This window comes from Lucilia sericata, unplaced genomic scaffold (assembly GCF_015586225.1).
Source record: "Lucilia sericata isolate MDLA Ls3-8-SP2 unplaced genomic scaffold, ASM1558622v1 Contig000098F_arrow, whole genome shotgun sequence".
Taxonomy (NCBI): domain Eukaryota; kingdom Metazoa; phylum Arthropoda; class Insecta; order Diptera; family Calliphoridae; genus Lucilia; species Lucilia sericata.
Window position 1 is genome coordinate 259,000 of NW_023994130.1, and position 24,528 is coordinate 283,527.

General features: G+C 26.4%; 1 protein-coding gene across 6 annotated transcripts in view; it reads left to right on the plus strand.

Moving 5' to 3' along the window:
* The first annotated feature begins 1,074 nt into the window (after positions 1–1,074).
* The window catches only part of LOC119599967 (fasciclin-3), a 243,190-nt gene continuing 219,736 nt past the window's right edge, over positions 1,075–24,528 (plus strand). For 3 of the 6 annotated variants that reach the window (XM_037949938.1, XM_037949943.1, XM_037949941.1), the window contains exon 1: positions 1,085–1,844. In XM_037949938.1, coding sequence (XP_037805866.1) covers positions 1,763–1,844 — 82 coding nt within the window. In that variant the 5' untranslated portion in view covers positions 1,085–1,762. Of the gene's footprint in view, positions 1,845–24,528 lie in introns of all 6 variants that reach the window. The other 3 variants (XM_037949937.1, XM_037949942.1, XM_037949939.1) reach the window with 2 other exon arrangements.

Consider the following 24,528-nt stretch of genomic DNA (forward strand, 5'->3'; position numbering starts at 1 on the left):
TTCAAAGTGCCATGTGCGTGAGGAAGGATGCCCTCTCCTTAAGTGTGGTTGTGGAATGTAGTCAAGGAAGGCTTCAGATATGATTTAAACATTGTCGGATTGGAAGCATCGGGACTGCGATGGTCAGAGATTGAATATTTCAATTACATATATAACTGAACAATGTGCTTATGCCAATTCAACAGTCGCTCACTTAAAGTAATAAAATGACGTGAGAGGTATAACAGATTTAAGTAATATCCAAACAATAAAATGTTTTAAAATACCTCTTCAAACTATCCTCGTATTCATAGATGCATTCACTGCAAAGTAAACCAACTAAAATTGCCAACAAACAATTGCATGAAAGATGTTGTTGTGTTGCTGCTGTTGCTAGTTGTTGGTCGTTTTTACTTCAATGAATGTTTGCTTGGTTTAATTTGTTGTTATTTTTGTTGCTCAGTTTTTCTTTGTTGTATGAAAATGAAAAACAAAAACAGACTTACATGTATACGGGCGATTGCTGCTGCTGTTGCAAGTATTGTGTATCTGAAAAGTTGAAATGTATACAATTCAAAAATACAAAAACAAAACACAACAAACTTAAAACAAAACAAAAAAACATCTACTACAAACTCACATATAGCGTGAGTATGTGTTTGTATGTATAGAAAAATCAAGCAGCATATGTATGTGTAGAGGTTTGTATCTATGTGTAAATTACACTCTTACTCCGGTAAAGTTTGTATATTTTGTGTTTGTGATGTGGTGTGTAGAAGTATTAAAGTATAAAATGTATGGAACATATGAATCTATATGCAACTATGTTTGGTGGTGTGTTTATATTTGTTTGTATGTATAAATGTTTATACAATTACATACACACATTAATGTATATGCATGTGAGTATCTGTGTGTGCCCGTATGTATGTGTGTTTGAATCTTAATGTTTTCAAAAACAAACCATGCCATTCTAGTACGACAAACGATGACTACTACCATTGCTGCCACCACCACCACTACTACACACAACTCTATACTAAAAACCAACCAGAAAAGTTGAGCTGTTTGGCAACTTTATAAACATACATTGCCTCAGTCGTTTAGTAACTGTTGCATCGTACGTTGTCATATTTTTACAACACTCGCGCTCATTTATTCATTCACATTCGTTCGTTCGTTTTTCCTCTGTACGTTCTTCGTGTATTCGAAATCTTACAGATACAAATAAAACACAAATTTATGTGTGTTCTATAGTGACAACCACAACAATTTCTCCGCATATTTTTTTATACAAATAAATAAAAAAAAAATATATTTCAAGTTGGTTTCTAGATATATTCTGTGGTAAACGAAAACAAAAATTAAACAGCAAACTAGAAAAAAAAATAATTCTGATAAGATAAATAAGTATTAGCAGAGAAAAAAATTATTTTTCCAATATTCAATAAAATAAAAATTCTAAGAATTTTTTTCAAAAAAACCTAAAAGAGTTGCGCGCCAATTTAGAAAAAAAACTCAATTATAAGCTATACAAAAAATATTTTAAACGTGTTTTATTATTCATATTTATAACAAATTATTAATAAATTAATAAAAAATACAAAATAATCTTTAAACAAAAATTGTTAAAGATTTTTTCATAACAAAAAAAGCTTAAAGTTTAAAACAAAATACATTTGTGCCAATTGTATTTTTTAAAAGCTTTGTCTTAATTGCAGAAAAAAATATATTGAAAAAATTATAAATAAATAAATAAATTAGCAACTTTAATTTCAACATCATGTATCAACAATTATTAAACAAAATGGGTCTCCAGCAGCAAAAATTCTATATGATTATGTGTATTTTAGCCATTTTAACAGGTGAGTAATTTGTTTGAGAATTTTAAAGAGAAGATGCATTTTTTAACCGGTTTTATTTGTTCAAGTTGGAAAAAAAGCTTAATGAAATCATTTAAAAAATATGTGTTATTTTTAGAAAATATTTAAATTATTTTAATGGTTTTGTTTACTAATTCTTAAACCTGATTTCGAGGTGGGGATTAAAAATTATATATTAATCAAAATTACTGAAGTTACAGGGGACTTAGTGTTTGATGAAAATGCGTTTTTTAATTTTAAATGAATTTAAGACAAATAATTTCTTTTAATTTTGAAATTTGAAAAAATCCCCTGATAGTTGTTACTTTTCTTGGTTTTTAGTTAAACAGAGGCGCATGACCGTAAAGCTTTTTTTAAGGTCAAATTAGAATTTGTAAGAAAACATTTTAGATTTATTCCGGATTAAAGTTTTCTTAGATTTCAATTACCTTTTACATTATTTCTATTCAAAACGTTTTAAACAGCAGCGCATGACCCGAAAGCTTTTTTAGGGTCAAGTTATAATTTTTGTTTTATTTTGCAGTTGAGCTTTTTTTTCAGTTTTTGATCATATTTTTTAGAAATTTTTTATGCAAAACCTTTGTCATTGAATTTAAACAGGAGCGCATGACCTAAAAGCTTTTTTAAAAGTTACATACATTTTTTGTTTTATTCTGCATTACAGTTTTTGGGATTTTGAAATTCCTTTTTGAACCTTTTTCACGAAAGCTTTTATCAAGCTCAAGTTTACAAATTACAAATAATTCTAACTTAAAACATTTATAACTGAAGGCTGAAGTTTTCAATTGTATTATTCTTGATTTTTATTTAAACAGAGACTCATGACCTGAAAGCTTTTAAAAAGGGGCAAGTTAGAAATTGCCCAACAAAATCGAGGTGCATTGAGGATTAGTTCTTAAATAAATAACAAAATTCATTATATTGGCAACACTAACTAGTTAATATGATGTGCGCAGGTCTAGAAATAGCAATAATACAAGACAAAAGTAAATTAGGTGGCAACGCACTTCGAAATAATGAAATTTTTTAGAATTCTTTTTTTATAATTATTGTAAAAAAGTTATTTTTCGAAAAGAAGAAAAGTACAAACGGAATAATTTTGTACTCATAATCTTGGTCTAAGGCTAGTGCTAAAATCTTCACCTTCGTGACCCGTTAAAAAAACTACTTTGAATTCTGATATCACTTTGCTGACAACCGCAAATTGGACTGATATAATCAAAATTCAAACAAAACCCATGATTTTCATACATTTTTAAAGATAAGTACATCCAAAGAATGACATTTCAGAGACCTTTCATTTGATATACAAAAATATGGATTTTTGAGAATTTTTCCTTAATTTCTACTGAAGTCTTTAACTTTGTGAGAAGGGTATATACATACGTATATGTATGTAAGTTTGTCATTCCATTTGTAATTTCTACAATATCATTTTCCGTCCATATAAAGCCATGTCCGTCTGTCTGTCTGTCTGTCTGTCTGTCTGTCTGTCTGTCTGTCCGTCTGTCTGTTCTTCTGCGTGTCTGTTGAAATCAATTCTCTGAAGACCCCAGATATCTTCGGGGTCAAAATTTTCAATAATTCTGTTAGATATGCTTTCTAGAAGTTTCCTATTAAATCAGCAAAATCCGGAGATATGAGCAAAAATTCGAGACAACCTCTGAAAATTTCATCAAAAAAAGAAACATCAGCATTGCTTATCGAAAAAACGTATGTTTGGGTGTGTTTTGGTTTTAATGCTTTGCATGTTTTGTTTTTGTATTTTATTTCGTTTGGCGTTAATTGTTGTTGTTTTATTATTGCTTAAGAAATAGTGGAGTCGGAAAAATTAAATGAAATTTAATAAAATTATTTTTTTAACACACTAGGGTGTAGGGTATATAAGATTCGGCAAAGACAAATATAGATTTCTTACTTGTTCTTCTTATTTATTTTTCGAATTAAAAATCAAAACAATTTTTAATTTTACATAAACCTATGGCCACTCTAAATATTACAACTAATATGTGTAATGAATTCCAAAAGTTTTTAATGAGAAAGTTTCTTCTATATTGGTTGGTGTGTTTTTAATATACATATATTGCACAATAAAAAGGAAATTAAAATAGAATAATTGTATATAAACTTTATCCTTAATAATTTAGAAAAATAACAAATATTTCAAATATGAAATAATTAAAATATGTTTGAAAATTTTACTTATAATTTGAGTAAATGGAAAATTTTCAAAAGTTCAAAACTAAATAAAATTTGAGCTAATGGTGTATGCCAGCTAATAGTGAAATATGATTTAGATATTCAGGAGAATAAAGAAAACATCGTATTTTTTAAAAGTTTTCGAGTTTTTTTTAGTGCGCATGCTTACAGAAATTTAACCAGAAAAATGGTAATAGGGAGAAAACAAAGATGGAATCTTTCATACATAACTCCGAGAATAAAAACAAAAGCTTGGTAATAATTTGTACTTACACAACAACATAGTTTGCAATGACTACCATATACCGTCTGGATTACTTTTATGTACTAAGATATGCATATAATCCCAGTAAAAACTTACATTGAAAAGTAGAGTTTAAAAGTTGAAAAAGCTTTTGACTACTTTATGCATTACAACTTTAACTCAATATTTTAACACATTGGAGACAAGTACTTATCACTCTCACTTACAAATAACTACTTTAATAAGTAATTACAAATAGTATATACTTTTAAAATTTTACAATATTTTGACTCCCTATGTGTAAGTACTCATTACTTTTCAATAAAAGCTTTTAGCTAGGGAATAAATGTCAGATATTTTCCTTTCAAAATGACATAAAACTTACTAAAGGCCAAGACCGCGTTAATATTTATACAAACGATTTCTCGAAGACTTGAAGTGATAGAGAAATTCTGAATTTCCACTTAAGCATAAATCCAGCCTTTAAATAATTATAATTAAAATACTAAACTCTCTATTTAAAATTTGTTGACCTGTGGTGTAATCTATTGTCTGATCATAAGAAAAGAAATTATTTATAATTAAAATTTTTAAAAATTTCTTATACAAAACTTGCAACATCATCTAATTTACATAAAAATATATTAAAGAAATTACCCAAAAAAATCTTAACTCCCATCTCTTGAAAGCTTAATAAATCTTAAACTATTTCTTAAATTAACAAACAAACAAAAAAATACAACAAAATTTATGACCCAAAAAAAAGTAAAACATATTGTTTAAATTTATTATTAAAACGATTTTTCATTTCTTTAACCTAAACTATCATGGCACCATAAATTTGTTGTTGCTCATTTAAAAAAAAAAAAAAAAAAAACTATTTAATATCTGTTTAAATGAATCTCCCACTGCGCAAGTCTAGCTTACTACTTTTTGCTCCACACTCTCTGCGACCAGCAACAAACTGAAAGATACTCAATTTACACACACGCCCAGATACTTCTACACCTAGATTGTTTATGTATGTATCTCTACATAGACAGGTAAAATGTTATTAACTTGTTTCTAAGTAGATTCTTCTGTTGCTGTTGTTTTTGTCTCTACTCAAACGTTTTTGATTGTTTTCTTTATGTTTTGTATGGTTTTCTTTGTATCCCTCCATTCTTATTGCAGTGTTTGCGTGTTTTTTTCAGTTTAATTTTTAATATCTGTCTTTACGTTTTTAACCCGTTTTTTATTATTATTTCATTTTATGACTTAAATTGAAAATAACGTTTTTTTCGTTCTTTATTTGGATTTTTCTTTTTCACCTCATTCTGTTTAAGTTGCTCTGTTCTGGTTTGACTTTTGCTCTGTATCATGTCTTCAGTTTGTTACCTTTTCGGTTTTCTTTTTTTTCACAATACGAAATAAAGAAAATTGTTTTTAAGTCAGTTTTATTTATTTTTAGTTATTTTTTTTGTCGTTTTCTTTTCTCTCCTATTATTCTTTGTATCAAAGTTCTTGTTATTGAAATATAAAACGTGGTTTTTGTATGGATGAATTGAAGAAGAATAAAAAAAAAAAACAAAATTAGATCATGGTTAAATGTGCTGGTTTTTTAATTTCAATAAAGTAGTTTCACAACTTCTTTGATTAAGCTGCAAAATTATGAGGCAAAAATGGGGAAAAAAATTGCTGGTGTAAAAAAATGTAGAATTATGGTAAAAACAGAAAGTATTGCTGAAATACACTCATCTAAAGCGGGAAAAAAAAGAAGTTCTGCATGCTGATAAAACATAGATAAAGCACAAACCACTTATGGCCTTAGGAATGAGAGAAGGCGGCTTTTTATTCTTTGCCAAATATAACCCTTAAAAAGGGTGTTTTCTCAGGAGGTTCTATGTAAGTGATGAGATTCAAATGCAACTGTTTATTTAGAAAGTTATTAGCTTTAAAGACACACCCTTTATATAGCCATAATGATGGCCTAAGGCTAAATAGTTATTAGTTTTATGTTTTTCTCTTTTTAAATGTAACAAGATTTATGAATTTTCGCAAAGTGACAAAAAGATTTCAATGTACTTAGTGAAGAGTTTTTTATTATTATTATTATAAAGTTAAAATGGTTATAAAATCTGTTAATAAAAAAAGTTTCTTAATAACAAAAATTTAAGACAATGGTACTACAAACTATATAAACGATAACAATCGGCTCAGATGCACTTCAGAAATAATTAAATGCGACTTTTATAAAGGTTTACATCAAAGTTCTTTCATTTGAAACTATATTTATGAAAAGGTACCCAAAAAGTACCAAAACTAAAAGTACTTACCCATTTAGTTTAAATTATATAAAAACATGATCTATTTTGAGTGTTCAAATGCAATTTTTGTTAAAGTATAAATCAAAGTTTATTCACATTTACAAAATGGTACCCAAAAAGTACCAGAATCACAAGCATTTACCCATTTTACCCGTTTAGTTTAAATTATATGAAAGCATTATATTTTTGAGTATTTTGTTGCATTAAAATATTCATATTTATCAATAATTTACTAAAGAACTCTAAATTCTCCTTTTTCCCCGTTTTAAGTCCATTGGCTTTCGAAACAAACATGTTTCTAAAACTTTAAAAAGCTTTCAAAATCTATGTATATGCGACAAAAATCAGTCTTAATATACGAAAGTACTAATTTTCCTATTTGTCGAACTTTTTCATAATTTTGGTCCCCTTTTGATCCACTTTATACACGGTTATATGTTTTTGTTGTTTTATCATACCCTATATACGTTATATGCTGGTATTATATGATTTTGCTGATGTTTGTAACGCCAAAAAACCTTAAATTATACAAATCTTATAAATATATAAGAATGAGGTTAAATCCGACATAAGTGATAAATAATAAAAACATATAAAAAACATTTTAAATAAACTAGTAAGTAAGAATGTATTCGGGCATGGTCGACCATATGATACCCTATACCTGTGAGAATATATGGTACTATCCGTATAACTTTTGGTAGAGCGATTTACGATGACATTAAAGTTATTTATGAAGAATATCATCGTGATACTAGTCTGTAAAGGTGAATTTTCACCTTTAAGTCATTTTCTGAAGGACACTTTGTATGAGGCTCGATCATTACGAAAATCGGCACTATTATTTAAACTTATATAAAACTAAGATTTATCATTTTTGGTAGAAATTCTACAAAATTTTACATAATTACAAGCTCAAAAGCCCTATTCGGGGGGTATGGGTGCTAGGCGAAATAATGGGCCGATTTTAACCAAATGCGACCTGCAGTATGCGCACAAAGTTTACATAGACAGACAGGCAGACAGACAGACAGACAGACAGACAGACAGACAGACAGACAGACAGACAGACAGACAGACAGACAGACATACAGACGGACGGATGGACGGACATAGCTAAATCGATTCAGATTCTGAGCCGATTGGTATACTTTAAAGTGGTTATAGTACCAATATTTTGGGTATTGCAAACATCAGCACAAACGCATAATACCCTCCCCCACTATAGTGGTGTAGGGTATAATGAGGTTAAATCCGACGTAAGTGTTAATCAATAATATCATATAAAAAACATTTTAAATAAACTGAAAACTGGTGTAGAGTATAATATGGTCGTTCATGACTGACTATACTATCTTATTTTTTTTTTACTATACACAAGATTTCCTACAATTAGAGGAACATTTCTAATAAAGTCTTAATAAATATTTTGAAAATATTAAAAAGTAATGAAAAAAATTTTAATATTTTTTAAAAAATTTGTTTCTAAGAAAAAATATTAATAAATTTAAAAAAAATATATAAAATATTAAAAAAAATATTTTTTCGAAAAATTTTTTTAAAATATTTTACAACAAAAAAATTTAAAATTTTTTTAATAGAAAAATATATTGCTGTTAATAAAATGTAGTATGCTGGAGATTCGGCAATGCCGACAAAAGAAAGAAAACTTGTTGTTTGCTAATGATTTTGTAATTATTAAAAATTAAATTACCAATAACTTTATATCGCCTTTTAAACCACAAATCTACAAATATTATTTTAAATTACATAATTTTGTTAATTATTTAATTTATTATTATTTTTTTTTTACAAAAATCTTATTAAATTAACATATTTTATACATATCCTTTACTTTTAGGTTCATTTTGTATTCATTTCATTAAATTTTATGTTTTAAATGAATTCATGTATGTTCATCCAATTAGACAAATTGAAGTGATACCTGAATTTATTATTATTTTTAAAGCAGCTGTTAAAACAATTGAGTTTTTTTCTTCTTCTACTACTTCTTCATTATCAACAAAAAAATATATGTACATACATATATAGAAATATATGAAAGTATGTACATATTTTAAATACCTTCAAGACATAAACATATTTCGTAGCAAAATAAAAGCATACAAAACGAATCATAAATGCTCTACTAAACAAACAAGTAAAATCACACAGTTTGTTTTCTATTTTACTTTATAACATTAGACTTTGTAATTCTAACTTGAATGTTATCTTAAAATCTTATTTGAAATTCAAAATCGTTTAAAATACAATCTAATTTGTTCATCTCTATCATTTGAATTTTCTACCTGCTGTAGCAAACTAAAAATACCTTAACAATTTGTAGTAGTATTAAGAAAAATACAGACATTAGAGTTGGAAAAATATTTCTTTATAATGGTACTTATTATGTCTACAATATAAAAGGCACCTACGTATATAAGGTACACTGTACTTTAGTAAGTTCATACATACACCGACCGTTTTACCCAGCAGTTGTGAGTGACCATACCGAACTAGTAAGTTTCAAAAAGTAAAACTGATACGAACTTTATTGAAGACAGTCCATTAAGCTCAATATGTTTACTCTCTAGATTACTTAAAGACTCTAAAGTAATAATTGTCTTCATGCAATAATAACATGTAATGCATTAACAACCTCTCAAATTGCCGGTTATAAGTATACTCATACATATTCTATACACATACTTACATCAAAAGGAAAATTTTTAAATAATTTATAGAAAATGCAAAAAAAAACCTAAATAAATGAAAATATGTTTATAAAATATAAAGTAAAGTCAAGCTAAGAATTAAATATTACCAAGTTTGTATAATTGTCTATATGTTTGTATGAGAGTACCTACTAATGATATACATTAAATACGCCCTTGCATCATTATCAAAAGTGCATGTGAAATGAATGAATGAATCAGTCAGCAAAAGTACTTCATAATTTTGTTTTTCTATATTTCTTTTATGAAAGTAAAAGAACCGGTTTCAAGTGTTCCTGATTAAAAGCTTGAAATATGTATGTAGATTAAACTAAAAGATCAGGCTAAATACTTGACTTAAAGACTTAAAAGCTATAAATGAATTTCGGCACTTTAAACGATCACATACTACTTTGTCGTATAAAATTTTTACTTGAAAAGCTTTGAACATTTTACATTAAAACCTTTGATCGTATCAAAAGTTTTAATAGAAATTTTTTATCGATGAAAAGCTTAAAGACTTAAAAGCTATAAATGAATTTCGGCACTTTGAACGATCATATATACCACTACTTTGTGGTATCAAAGTTTTACTTGAAAAGCTTTGAACATTTTACATTAAAACTTTTGATCGTATCAAAAGTTTTAATAGAAATTTTTTATCGATGAAAAGCTTTAATAGAAAAATTTTGATTCATTAAAAGTTTCAATTGAAAAGCTTCGATCGAATATATTTTTAAAGCAAAAGTTTGAAAAATTTCGATCGATTTAAATTTCTATTAAAAAATCTTTGATCGATGAAACGATTTTAAAAAAAAATCCTTGACTAATCAGAAGTTATAATAGAAAAACTTAAATGAATCAAAAACTTTTACTACAATAAATTTTATTAATCAAATATGCTTTCTAGAAGAAATTGATGGTTCAAAAATTGACCTACTACACAAACAGTGATCGGATAAAATGTAAAAAAATTTCTAGAAAATCTATGTTGAATATTAATATTACTTGAGAAGCTTCTGTTGCTAAATATTTGATCCATCAAATTTTTTCACAAAAAGTTTTTATTGATAAAATTTTTTCTCAAAAAACTAGTTTCAATCAAAGTTTTACTACGAAAAAATTAGGTCAAATAAAATTTTACTCAAAAAACTATGATCGATCAATAGTTTACCCAAAAAACTTTAAATGGTGAAAATTTCGCTCCAAAAGTTTATAATTTTGAACTAAAGACTTTTTTTCAAAACAATTTGAAAAACTTTATTCAAAATAATTTCATCTTTTAAAATTATTTTATTTATAAAACTTTTATCGATCAAAGTTTTACTCAAAAAACTTCAATTCATCAAAATATTACTTAAACAACTTTTATCAATGAAAATTTAACTCAGAAAACTTTGAATCGATAAAAATTTAACTCAAAAAGCTTAAACGGAAAAAATTTTACTCAGAAAGCCTTGATCGATCAACATATTACTCGATCACTGTTTTACTCAAGAAACTGATCGATTAAAATTTTACTCAAAAAGCTTAAACGATAAAAATTTTACTCAGAAAGTTTTAATTGATCAAAAATTTACTATAAAAGCTTTGATCGATTAAAATTTTACTCAAAAAACTTAGTCGATCAAAATTTTACTAGAAAAGTTTTGGTCGAATAAAATTTTACTCTGAAAACTTTGATCTTTGAAAATGTTACTCAGAAACCTTTGATCGATGACGACTTTACTCAAACAACTTTAATCGATCAAAATTTTACTCCAAAAACTTTGATCTTTTAAAATATTACTCAAATTGCTTTCATCGATCAAAATTTACTCAGAAAACTTTGATCTTTTAAAATGTTACTCAAAGAACTGTCATCGATCAAAATTTTACTCAGAAAACTTTGATCTTTTAAAATGTTACTCAAAGAACTGGCATTGATCAAAATTTTACTCAGAATACTTTGCTCGATCAAAATTTTACTCAGAAAACTTTGATCTTTTAAAATGTTACTCAAAGAACTGTCATCGATCACAATTTTACTCAGAATACTTTGATCGATCAAAATTTTACTCGAACAACTTTGATCGATCAAAACTTTAGGACTCAATAAAACTTTTATCGATCAAAATTTTACTCAGAATACTTTGATATTTTAAAATTTTACTCAAACAACTGTCATCGATCAAAATTTTACTCATAATACTTTGATCGATCAAAATTTTACTCAGAAAACTTTGATCTTTTAACATGTTACTCAAAGAACTGTCATCGATCAAAATTTTACTCAGAATACTTTGATCGATCAAAATTTTACTCGAACAACTTTGATCGATCAAAACTTTAGGACTCAATAAAACTTTTATCGATCAAAATTTTACTCAGAATACTTTGATCTTTTAAAATTTTACTCAAAAAACTGCCATCGATCAAAATTTTACTCAGAATACTTTGATCGATCAAAATTTTACTCGAACAACTTTGATCGATCAAAACTTTAGGACTCAGTAAAACTTTTATCGATCCAAATTTTACTCAAAAAACTTTGTCGATCAGAAAACTTTGCTCAAACATAACTTTACTCAAACAACAACAAGCGATCAACATTTTACTCCAAAACAAAAAAACTTTAATCTATCAAAATTTTACTTAGAATACTTTGATCGATCAAAATTTTACTCTGAAAACTTTGATCGATCAAAATTTTACTCAAACAACTTTGATCGATCAAAACTTTTCTCAAACAACTTTAACGATTAATATTTTACTTCAAAAACTTTGATCTTTTAAAGTGTTACTCAAAAAACTTTCATCGATCTTGCTCATAAAACTTTGTCGATCAAAATTTTACCCAGAAACCATTGATCGATCAAAATTTCACTCAGAATACTTTGATCGATCAAAATTTTACTCAAACAACTTTGATCGATCAACATATTTCTCAACTAACTTTAATCGAATAAAATTTTACTCAAACAACTTTAATCGATCAATTCTGTAATCCAAAAACTTTGATCTTTTAAAATGTTACTCAAAAAACTTTCATCGAACAAAATTTTTCACAAAGACTTTTTATTAATTTACTTTTTTTTAACTTTACAATTTTTACTAAAAATTTTATGTTGAGTTGTTTAACTGAAATATATTGTTTGAATTTTTATTAAAATGTTTGTGTTAATCTATTACTCTTAAACCGACCCTCTATGAGGAAAAGCTGACACCACAAAGGAAAATCAAATTTATTTATGCATTAAAGTAAAAAGTAAAAATGATTTTGTTAAATTATTAAAAAATATATAATATTATTTTTTTTTACAAACAACTGCAGTAAAACAAATTGTTAACATACATTTCCTTTACAGATTTGTTTTTGCAGAACAGAAAATTTTGTTTTGGATTTATTTTTTGTTGTTGCTGTTGAATTCATATTTGTTGTTAATACACAGGTTACCCCTGTAGTTTATTGTACCATTTTTTTTTCATTTTCTGATGTTATGATTCCATTATATTGTACAAACTTTACAAAAATAAAAAAAATACTTGTACCAAATTGAGGTTTTATATGAGTTTTTTTTCTCATATATTTATATAAAATATATATGTATAAATATGTTGATATACTATCTATGTATGTACATATTTATGCATTTCTGCATTAATGTTTGTGTATAGGTGTTTTATATAATTGCGTGATGCATTTTTAACATTTGTTCATTCATGTCTGTATTGCTGTATATACATACATATATAACACCCAGTTTGCCTGACTGACTCCATCCATGTCTGACTGCCAACTTGCATCATTTGTAATTATAAATTTTTAATGCTCATCTGCATATAAACATTTATTCAGACTTATTCAGATGTATGTTTGTCTGTCTGTCTGTCTATAGTTGAATTTTTACCTTAACCATATGTTAAACTTAGCGTTTGTATGTTTACCTGCCTCTCTATATAGTATTTGTAGATTTCCTTTTTATTTAAATATGTTGCAATATTTTATATATTTGTATGTTTGTGTTAGCTGCTGTACTTGCTGCTATACATATAAATAAAATATATAAAATACAAAAAATGTTTACAAACTTTCAAGTCAGTAAAGACAAAAAACATTAACGAAAACCCCAACGAAATGTGAACAAAAAAAGTTCAAAAAACTTATTTTATATTTTGTATTTTTATTTAACTTGAGACCCGGTAGAAAAAGGTGCAATGAACTAAACTGTTTTACTATGAGTTCGAATGGGTACATAGACGAAGACAGACTATAGTATAAAAATATTATTGAATACTACTACTATTCTTAACCGCAATTTGAACAACTTTTATTGTTGCTGTTGATTTTGTGCGAAAAAGCTTTTTATGCTATAAGTAGAAGAATTTGTTGTTTGTTTATTTTTGAAAACTACACTCAAAAAATATTTCCGTTGAAATATATAATATCATGATTAATGTTTTTGGGGATATTTTGAAACAAATATATGTTTTTGTGTGTTTTTTTTAATGTAACTATTATTTATGGTTATCTGGGGAAAAGAAAAGGGAAATGATATTTCAAACAAGTACAAGTAATGTTTTCTGTGGTTACAAAAAAATAACAGTAAAAACTTTTAGAACTGGATAATAAAAGGTGGACATTAACAAATTTATGAAATTAACTTACTTAAAACTTTATGAAATTAACTTACAACAAACTTCTTTATTAGATATACTATGATCGAGCAAAATTTTATCTGAAAATTTTATCTGAAGAGAGACTTTAGTCAATCCAAAGTTTTTCAATAATTCAAAAGAAAAGCTTTAAATGATCAAAAGTGTTGATATAAGTGTTCACTACAAAAACTCTAATCGATCACCAGAACTTTCATCGATCAAAAGTTTTAGTAGTAAAATATTTTTACTTTCAGCTTCAACATTTATTAAAAAAAGCTTTCACTGATCATTAGCTTAAAAAATTTTTTGTAAGAAAAACCTTAACTAAAGCTAAAAAGCTTTATAGAAAAGCTTGCTAGAAGAAGATTTACTAGAAATATTAAACATTTCAAAAGAAGAAGAACTTTATTAAGTGATCAAAAGTTTTACAAAAAGTTTTATTCATTCAAAGTTCAATAAGAAAAATTTTGATTAATCAAAAGCTTTATAAAAAAACGTTGATCATCGATCAAAGGATTATTCAAAAGAGCTTTCAGTAATCAAAAACTTTAAAGCCTCTGAAAAATGTTGCAAGAGAAACTTGGCCTAAACAAAAGCTTTATAAAAACTTTGATCTATAAACAAAATTACAGAAAAATTTTGAACGATCACAAGTTTTACCACAAAAACATTAATTTCAATTGATTTGCTGTAGTCGACCAAACATTTTAAAAACTTTGCCATTAAGCTTTAATCGATTATACGTTTTACGAGAAAGTTTTAAAATCAAAAGTTTTATAAATGAACTTTGATCAAATGTTTTATGTTTATGAGATTTAATCGGTCAGACCAAAACTATCGAAATTTTCGAAACTTGAATACATAAACAGTTTTTCTAAAGAAACTTTGTACCATCAAAAGTTTTACCAAAACTATTATAATCAATTAAATATTTATTAGAAATCTTTAATCCATCGATAATTTGACCAAAAAATCTCCGATCGTTTCTAATTCGATCAATCAAAATTTTAATCGATGAAAATTTTACTAAAAAATCTTTAATCGATGAAAAGTTTACTAAAAGAAATTTTAATCCATCGAAGTTCTACTATAAAAAACTTTGCTCTACCAAAATTTATTTAAAAAACTTTGATCGAACAAAATCTTATTTAAAAAACTTTGATCGAACAAAATTTTACTACAAAAAACTTTGATCGATCATAATGTTATTAAAAAAACATTGATCTATCAAAATTTTACTAAAAAAAATTTGATTGATTAAAATTTTACTAAAATAAACTTTGATCGAATAAGATTTTACTAAAAAAAACTTTGATAGAAGAAAATTTTATTAAAAAAAAATTTGATAGAAGAAAATTTTATTAAAAAAACTTTGATTGAAGAAAATTTTACTAAAAAAAACTTTGATCGATCAAAATTTTACTAGAAAAACTTCGATCGATCAAAATTTTACTAGAAAAACTTCGATCGATCAAAAATTTACTAGAAAAACTTCGATCGATCAAAATTTTACAAGAAAAACATCGATCGATCAAAATTTTACTAGAAAAACTTCGATCAATCAAAATTTTACTAAAATAAACTTCGATCGATCAAAATTTTACTAAAATAAACTTCGATCGATCAAAATTTTACTAGAAAAACTTCGATCGATCAAAATTTTAATAGAAAAACTTCGATCGATCAAAATTTTACAAGAAAAACTTCGATCGATCAAAATTTTACAAGAAAAACTTCGATCGATCAAAATTTTACAAGAAAAACTTCGATCGATCAAAATTTTACAAGAAAAACTTCGATCGATCAAAATTTTACTAGAAAAACTTCGATCGATCAAAATTTTACTAAAATAAACTTCGATCGATCAAAATTTTACTAAAATAAACTTCGATCGATCAAAATTTTACTAGAAAAACTTCGATCGATCAAAATTTTACTAGAAACCCTTTGATCGATCAAAATTTTACTAGAAAAACTTCGATCGATCAAAATTTTACTAGAAAAACTTCGATCGATCAAAATTTTACTAGAAAAACTTTGATCGATCAAAATTTTACTAGATAACCTTTGATTGATCAAAATTTTAATAGAAAACCTTTCATCGATGATAATTTTACTAGAAAAACTTTGATCGACACACAATTTTACTAGAAATACTTTGATTGATCAAAGTTTTACTGGAAAACCTTTGATCGATGAAAATTTTACTAGAAACCCTTTGATCGATCAAATTTTTACTGGAAAAACTTTGATCGACACAAAATTATACTAGAAAAACTTTGATCGACACAAAATTTTATTGAAAAAACTTTGTTCGTTCAAAATTTTGCTAGAAAACTTTTGATCGATCAAAATTTTACTAGAAAACCCTTGATCGATCAAAATTTTACTAGAAAACCTTTGATCGAAGAAAATTTTACTAGAAACCCTTGGATCGATGAAAATTTTACTACAAACCCTTTGATCGATGAAAATTTTATTAGAAAGACTTTGATCAATGAAAATTTTACTAGAAAAACATTTATCGATGAAGAAATTTACTAGAAAAACTTTACTGGATCAAAATTTTACTAGAAAACTTTGTCAGACCAATAATGTGTTTATAAATTTATGTTATTTTATAAAAGCTTTTGTATAACTAAAATTTTAAGTTAATTTATAGGTGAGTAGTAGTTTGTCGTAAAGCGTTCATTTCTAATCAATTATTTTTTCTTACATAATAAAATTTAAAACACTTAAAAACCACAATACCAATTAAAATTTTCTAATTTAAAACACTCACAGTCAGAGCTAAACACATTTACAAATTTGTGATGTGTTTTTTTTCAGTAATTTCCTATAAAAAAATAAACCTCTAAGAGTTAAATCTATTTAAATAAAATATACAATTATGCAGCACAGCTACTCTGTAACCGCATGTATTTAAGGCAATAAATAAAATTTTAAATTGTTTGTCTATTGGTTTACAATTTCATGAATAAATATTATAATTTGTATTGTTTGGTTTTAGTTTTTTCTTTTGCAAAACCTACAAAAACAATGTTGATTGTTTATATTACAAAAATTAAATATAGTTTTATGCATAAATTGTGTATGCAAAGTAAAAAAGAGAAAAATTAACAAAAATTCTTTAAGAATAATTTTGTTTATAAACTTCCTGCAAACTGTTGTAGAGTTAACTGGCACAACAACTAGTGAATATTCAAATCTGTTGTTTATTTAAAGAATGAACGAATAACTGAATGAAATGAAAAATGTAGAGAAAACAAAAATTTGCTTGCTACAATTAAATAACTTGATGAACTGTAAACAAAAAACACAAAAACTGTATATGAACAAAGAATTTATTAAGGAATTTAAATTACAAATATGAATAGAAAATTTTGCAAATTTTCAAAACACTTTATATTAAGGCGTTCAAGGGTAAAGATTAAAGATAAACAATGAAATATAAATTTTTAATTGATTGGATTGGAATTTAATTGAAAAAAAAGTGTTTGTTTTTAAACGAGAATTTAGAAAATGTTGGGTAATATATCCCAGCAAAAACTTTACATTAAAAAGTAATAATTCCTTTGGCATTGATGTCCTTTGGCATTGATGTCATTAGAGGCAGGCAGTTACCACTCTCGCTTACAAATAAGCATTTAAATAACTCATTACAAATAGGGAGTTACAAAGTTGTTTTAGATAATCTTGTTTTTTGTCCCTTATAATTTTCTTTATATGTTTCTAAAAAGATTTTTTAAAACCATATTCTTTAAAAAGCAAAACTGAACATACAATTTAGTTTATTACTTAACCTTTAAAACAACATTCAACTCCATATTTTTTTTTACAATTTTAAAAGTCATTGACAGTTGTAGTATTTTACTTACTGTGTTTTTGTTATAAATACTTAAAAGAAATATTAAAAAAAAAAAAATAATGTAGCGTTGCCATTTATAACGAATTATTTGAAAGCACGTAGAGTTCGTGAGGCATGAACAAACTAGAAATAGGTTTTGGTGACAAGGTTTGACTGACTAAAAAGAATAGCAGAATATGAGGTTCAGATATGTATATGAACAAATGAAAAACATATATATGTACATTCAATACAGTTTGTTAACGGTAAATTTACTAGTATAATAAAAAGGCAACAAGTTGGCTATAACTACATTTAGCCAAAAAAAAAAAAAAAAAAAATACTTTTTATATAAATTTGTACAAGAATTTATAACAAACCAAACCAAACAACCACCACACACACACAATTCAACAATAAATAATAAAATTGACTAACAACTAAAATGAGGAAAAAAAGAAAGTTTTGAAAAGAAAACGTGCTTTTTTTTTGTTGCAATTTCCTCAACAACATTTCATTTTCTAGTTTGTTGAAGACACAAATATGACGTTTGAATTTCAATAATTTTTATTGCAAACAAACAACAGTAACGAACAATGCATGAATCATGAATGAATTTCATGACAGAAATTTATATAAGAAAATTGAAAAAAAACACGAAAAAAAGTGAGTCAGTCGATTGACAGATAAATACAAAAAAATTACAAATAAAAGGTGTTTTTTTTAGTTTGAGATAAATGAAAAATAAATTAACTATTTGTAGAAGAAGTTTTCGGCTTCTGAAAGGTTTTTCTTTGTAATTTTATTAAATAATTTAATTATTTATACAATTGTTTAAATATCAATTTAAAAAATATTTCTATAAATAATGTTTTTTTTAAAGTTGATTGATCTCAAGCTTGACAGAAAACATTTTCATTGATCAACAGTTTTACTGTTAAGAAAACTTTAATATATCAAAAGTTTTACAGGAAAAACTTCAGTAGATTTAATATTTTAATCCTTTTCTTTCTAAAAGAAAATCTTAAATTGAGCCAAAGCTTTACTGGAACAACTTTAATCCAACAAAAGTTTTCATAAGATAAACATTGATCGATCAAAAGCTGGAAAAAATTTAATTCACTCAACATTTTATACGAAAAACTTTAATTGATAAAAGATGTTATAAGAAAAATTAAGATTTATCAAAAGCTTTATAAGAAAGCTTAGCATAATCAAAAGCTTTATTAAGAAAACTTTAATTCATCAAAAGATTTACTGGAACAACTTCGAATTATAATTTATTTTAAGAAATTTAATTCAACAAAAGTTTTATTAGTAAAAGTTATCCTCAAAAGTTTAATAAGAAAAAATTTTATTGATAAAAAGCTTTTTTTTAGAAAAGTCGAGTTTTATCAAAAGCTTTATAAGAAAAACTTAGGTTAGTTAAAAGCTTTATAAAGATAACTTCAATTCATCAAAAGTTTTAGTAGAAAAACTTGCATCTAAATTTTATTTTAAAAACTTCATTCGAACATTTTATTGAAAATAGTTTAATAAGATAAAATGTGATTGATACAAAGCTTTTTAAAAAAATATTTATAATCAAAAGCTTTACTTTAAGTAATTAAAAACTTCATAAAGACTTCAACTTAACAAAAAGCTTTACAAGAAAAACTTTGATCTAAATTTTTCATAAAAGGCTTTAATTGAACAAAAGTTTTATCACAAAAGTTAAGATTCATCAAAAGCTTTATAAAAGAATTAGTCAAAAGCTTTAGAAGAAAAATTCAGATTAATCAAAAGCTTCATAAAGAAAACTTCAATCCATTAAAAGTTTTACTAGAAAAACTTCGATATATTTTACTTTAAAATCTTGAATCGAAAATGTTTAATAAGAAAAATTTTATTGATAAAAAGCTTTAGAAGAAAATTCAGATTAATTAAAAGCTTTATAAGAAAAACTTATATTAACTAAAAGCTACATAAAGGAAACTTCAATGTATTAAAAGTTTTACTAGAAAAACTTCGCTATACTTTTTATTTTAAAAGCTTTTATAGAACAAAAACTCGACAAATGTTTTTTTAAGAAAAATGTTGATTGATGAAAAGCTTTATGAGAAAAAAATCAAGATTTGTCAAAAGCTTTATAAGAAAAACTTTGCTTAATCAAAAGATTTTTAAAGAATACTTCTTCTATTCATCAAAAGTTTTAATATAAAAAGTTCAATCTTCATTTAAAGGAATAAGAAACATTTTTATAGATCAAAAGCTGTATATCGTATAACATATTGTCATATAATTTTTTTTTTCAGTAACACATTTTTAAAGAAAATTTTAATTAAAACTAAATTTGTAATTTTGTCTTCTGACTCATAACACATAAACACATAAATATGCATATTTTCATTAATTTTCTTAACTCAAGCTTAAAATTAAAATTTTCACAAATAATAATTGATCTTGACTATTTGCTTTTGACTCTGACTCACTTGACAACAAATTTAACAACATGTTTTAAGAGCTTATAAAAAAATATATAAAAACAACAGCAAGAAAATACTGAATGGCATTTAAGAAAAAAAAAAAAAACAATAATTGTATCTTTTTAAATGCCATTCAGTAATTTTTTTATATATTATTTTTATTATTATTTTTCAACAAATTATCGTAAATACCTTATTGTTTACAATATGAGTATGACTAGATAAATATGAGTATATAATTTTTTTCATATTTATCACAATTATTTTTGACGTCATCTTTATAGCAGTAGTATGACACAGATAAGCTTTTCGTTTATAAAAAAAATATATATTTCTACTAAACTGATACCACTTTTAAATGAAGTTTACTTTTAGCAGTGTCGCTGCTGTTGTTTTTTGTTTAATTTATTATTCGGTACTTTCATTCACACACAATTAGTTTTTTTGGTTATTGTTGTGTTTTTTTTTTACTCTTTAAATTGTTATTGTATGCACTTGTTATTGCACATAGATACTTAGTAATACAATTGCAGTTTTGTTATTATTATTCTCACTCACAAACATAATTACAACCACAGATGTAAACTAGTTAAATACCCTGCAGTTCGGGGTGACCGTCATGAATTAGTGAACCTGCATTAGAGTTCCTCAAAGTAATTTTTTTTAAGCGACTACGTATGCGTTTTGGAAAAACTGTTGTCTAGAAATCAGCTGGATACATACATACATATGTAAATAGATACACAGATACTTATGACGATTATATGTTTGTATAAGTGGTATTATAATATTTTGTATCATTACTCATTGCAATTTATCATAATTTTGTGTAACTGTATACTTGTTTATAATTTTCATAAATATAATTACATATTTATGTTTACGTATGTGTGTGTGAATTCATGCATGTATATATACAACTGTATATGTATTTATATACATATGTATGTATGTATAACCCAGTTTGTCAGGTTAATCACCTGCTAAAACTATTGTAGCGTAATTTAATTGCTGTTATCAAAACAAAAACAATACCCAAAAACAAATAATAACAATAATCACCAAATTTATTTAACCCTAATATTTATAAACAAATATTGTATTTATTTTCGTTGGTGTTACCCAGCAAAATATTTAGGTTGTCTAATTCCTCCCACAGAAATTTTAAATTAATTTAGTACAATGATCCCACGAATTATTACATATTTTTACAAAATTGTAACTCGTTGAAAGTTAATTATTTAGTACTTGAGCTACAGAAGTGATCCTATGAAATATTGAGTACTTTGTTGGATTAGCGTATATATATTTTTTAAAATTTTTACCATTTAAGAACACATCATGAATTATAAGAAATTATGCCCCCTTATTTTTAGAAAAAAGTCGAAGAAACCACGTGTTAAATTTTTTCGCTGGGTTATTTTTTTTTTTGGTGGGGGGGGGGTGTGGGTGTTGTGAGTACTTCGTATTTTTTCATTGTAACAAACAAATATAACTGCATTTATTTTCATTTATACGATTAGATAACAACTCGTTATCGTTGTTAAAAATGCTATATTAGTATCGATTTGTTATATATTTTAATTATAATCAAGTATCAATTGGTAAGCAACAGAATATTTTCTAGTTTGTTGTGCCCTACATCAATATATAAAGTATACCAACTTACTTGGTATCAATATTCTATCTTTTTGTATTTTCTCGCTATTAAACAAACGGTAATTTTGAATAAAGTTTTATAACAAAGATTTTCGCTTGAATCATTGAGATTTTTGTTAAAGATATGTCCGTCTATCTGTCCGTCTGTCTGTCTGTCTGTCTGTCTTTCTATCACCTATCTTTGTTAGTCTATCAATTTCGACTTCATTTAGATCCTTCATGACTTCATTTAGATCCTATTTAAATGTTACCTTACAATTCCGCTTGTATCTCTGTTTGCCTTTTTGTCCGTCTGTCTCTTTGTATATATTGATCTTTCCGATCAAGCAAACCTTAAAAAAACTATTTTGAAAGTAATCCAATAAATTTTGTGACGATATCCATTGATTAATGGTTGAACTGGATGTTCATTCATATTTTCCCCTCAATCATTGAGAATTTTGATTAAGCTATGTCGGTCTATCTGTCTGACTGTCTGGCTCTCTATCTGTCTGTCTATCTCTCTATCTGTCTGTCTGTCTGTCTGCCTGGCAGCTTGTCTTTCAATCACCTATCTTTGTTAGTCGAAATTGATACATGACTTCATTTAGATCCTATTGAAATGTTCCCTTACAATTCCGCTTGTATCTCTGTTTGCCTGTTTGTCCGTCTGTCTCTTTGTATATATTGATCTTTTCGATCAAGCAAACCTTAAAAAAAAAACTATTTTGAAAGTAATCCAATAAATTTTGTGACGATTTCTATTGATTTATGGTTTAACTGGACGTTCATTCATATTTTCGCTTCAATCATTGAGAGTTTTGATTAAGCTATGTCTGTCCGTCTGTCTGTCTGTCTATCTGTCTGTCTGTCTGTCTGTCTGTCTGTCTGTCTGTCTGTCTATCTGTCTGTCTGTCTGTCTGTCTGTCTGTCTTTCTGTCTTTCTATCACCTATCTTTGTTAGCCTGTCAGTCGAAATTGATACATTTCTTCATTTAGATCCTATTCAAATGTTCCTTTACAATTCCGCTTGTATCTCTGTCTATCTATTTGTCTGTCTGTCTCTTTGTCTGTCCGAGCAAGTAAACCTTAAAAATCAAACCTAAGGCTGCAATTTTGTACCCAAGTTCCCTGAATATGTTAATTAAATAAATTTTGATAAAATTTATCACATTTGTCCCAAAGTCTCATATAATAATTGACTTATAGATAAAGAAAATCGCGATAAAATCCAAAAAATCGTATACCGAATATTGCAATATCAGTTTATCACCATTAAATCGCCTTAAAATTGGAAATATAACTTTCATGCATTCATCGTAAGCAATAACCTCACCTCCCTCTATTAACATGTGAATTCCTAGTCAAAAAATTCTCTTTTTTTGAGGCCAAGAATAACTCATATCAATTTCATATAAATGATGTATTCTATCGATTTTCTCGAATGCTACCAAATGTCATATTACCACATTTTACCATTGCAGAACCTAGTCCCTTACAGAACCCTTTTGGGGAGGTATCTTATGGTCGACTATAACTTTGCACTTTTGTTTCATTGATTTAATTATTTTTGGAAATTTGATAACAAAAACTATACATATAGATAAAATAAGTAAATAGAGAGTAATATATAAGTAGAAAATTAAATTTAACGTTTTTAATATATTACAAATGTATTTAACTACAATCTATATTATAGATGTGAAAAAAACATGGAATCCCTAAACAAAGCCGATGAACTAACAAATAAATATTGATATTATTAGAACACAGGTTTAATATACATACATATAACAGAACTGTTTAAGTAACTTTGATTTAGGTTAATTCAAAACAAGTAATAAAGTATAGTCGGGCGTGGCCGACCATATGATACCCTACACCAGTTATGAATATAAAATGCGATTTATTTTTCATAATAAAGCATTTATCTTCAATATTCCCTTGTTCCGATACATTTAAGCAATTTGTGGATGAAAAACTAATTTTCTGAAAGAGGCTTTATATGGGGGCTAGGGGCAAATATGGACCAAGCCCGATAAAATTTTGTGAATATATTTACATAATATTTTATTGTGCTGAATTTCATCGCGATATTTGTGTTTATAAGTTAATTTGGGACATTCAAGTAATTTTCTGAAGGGGACTTTGTATGGGAGCTAGGGTCAAATGAGGCCCGATCTTTATGAAATTTGGCAGGGTCATCAAGACTTCTATAAAACTTAGTTGTGCTGTATTTTATCGATATATCTGTATATTTAACATAATTATGAGCTCAGAAGCCCTTTTCGGGGGGATCTGTTCTATGGGGGCTAGGTGAAATAATGGACCGATTTTAACCATTTTCAATAGGCTTCGTCCTTGGGTCAAATAAAACGTGCGTGCCAAATTTCATCCAATTATCTTAAAAATTGCCACCTGTGCCTTGCGCACAAGGTTTACATGGACAGCCAGCCAGACGGACGGACGGACGGACATAGCTTAATCGACTCAGAAAACGATTCTAAGCTGATTTGTATACTTTAAGGTGGGTCTAGGACGAATATTTTTGTATGTTACAAACATCAGCACAAATCCAATATACCCTCCCCACTAATGTGGTGTAGGGTATAAAA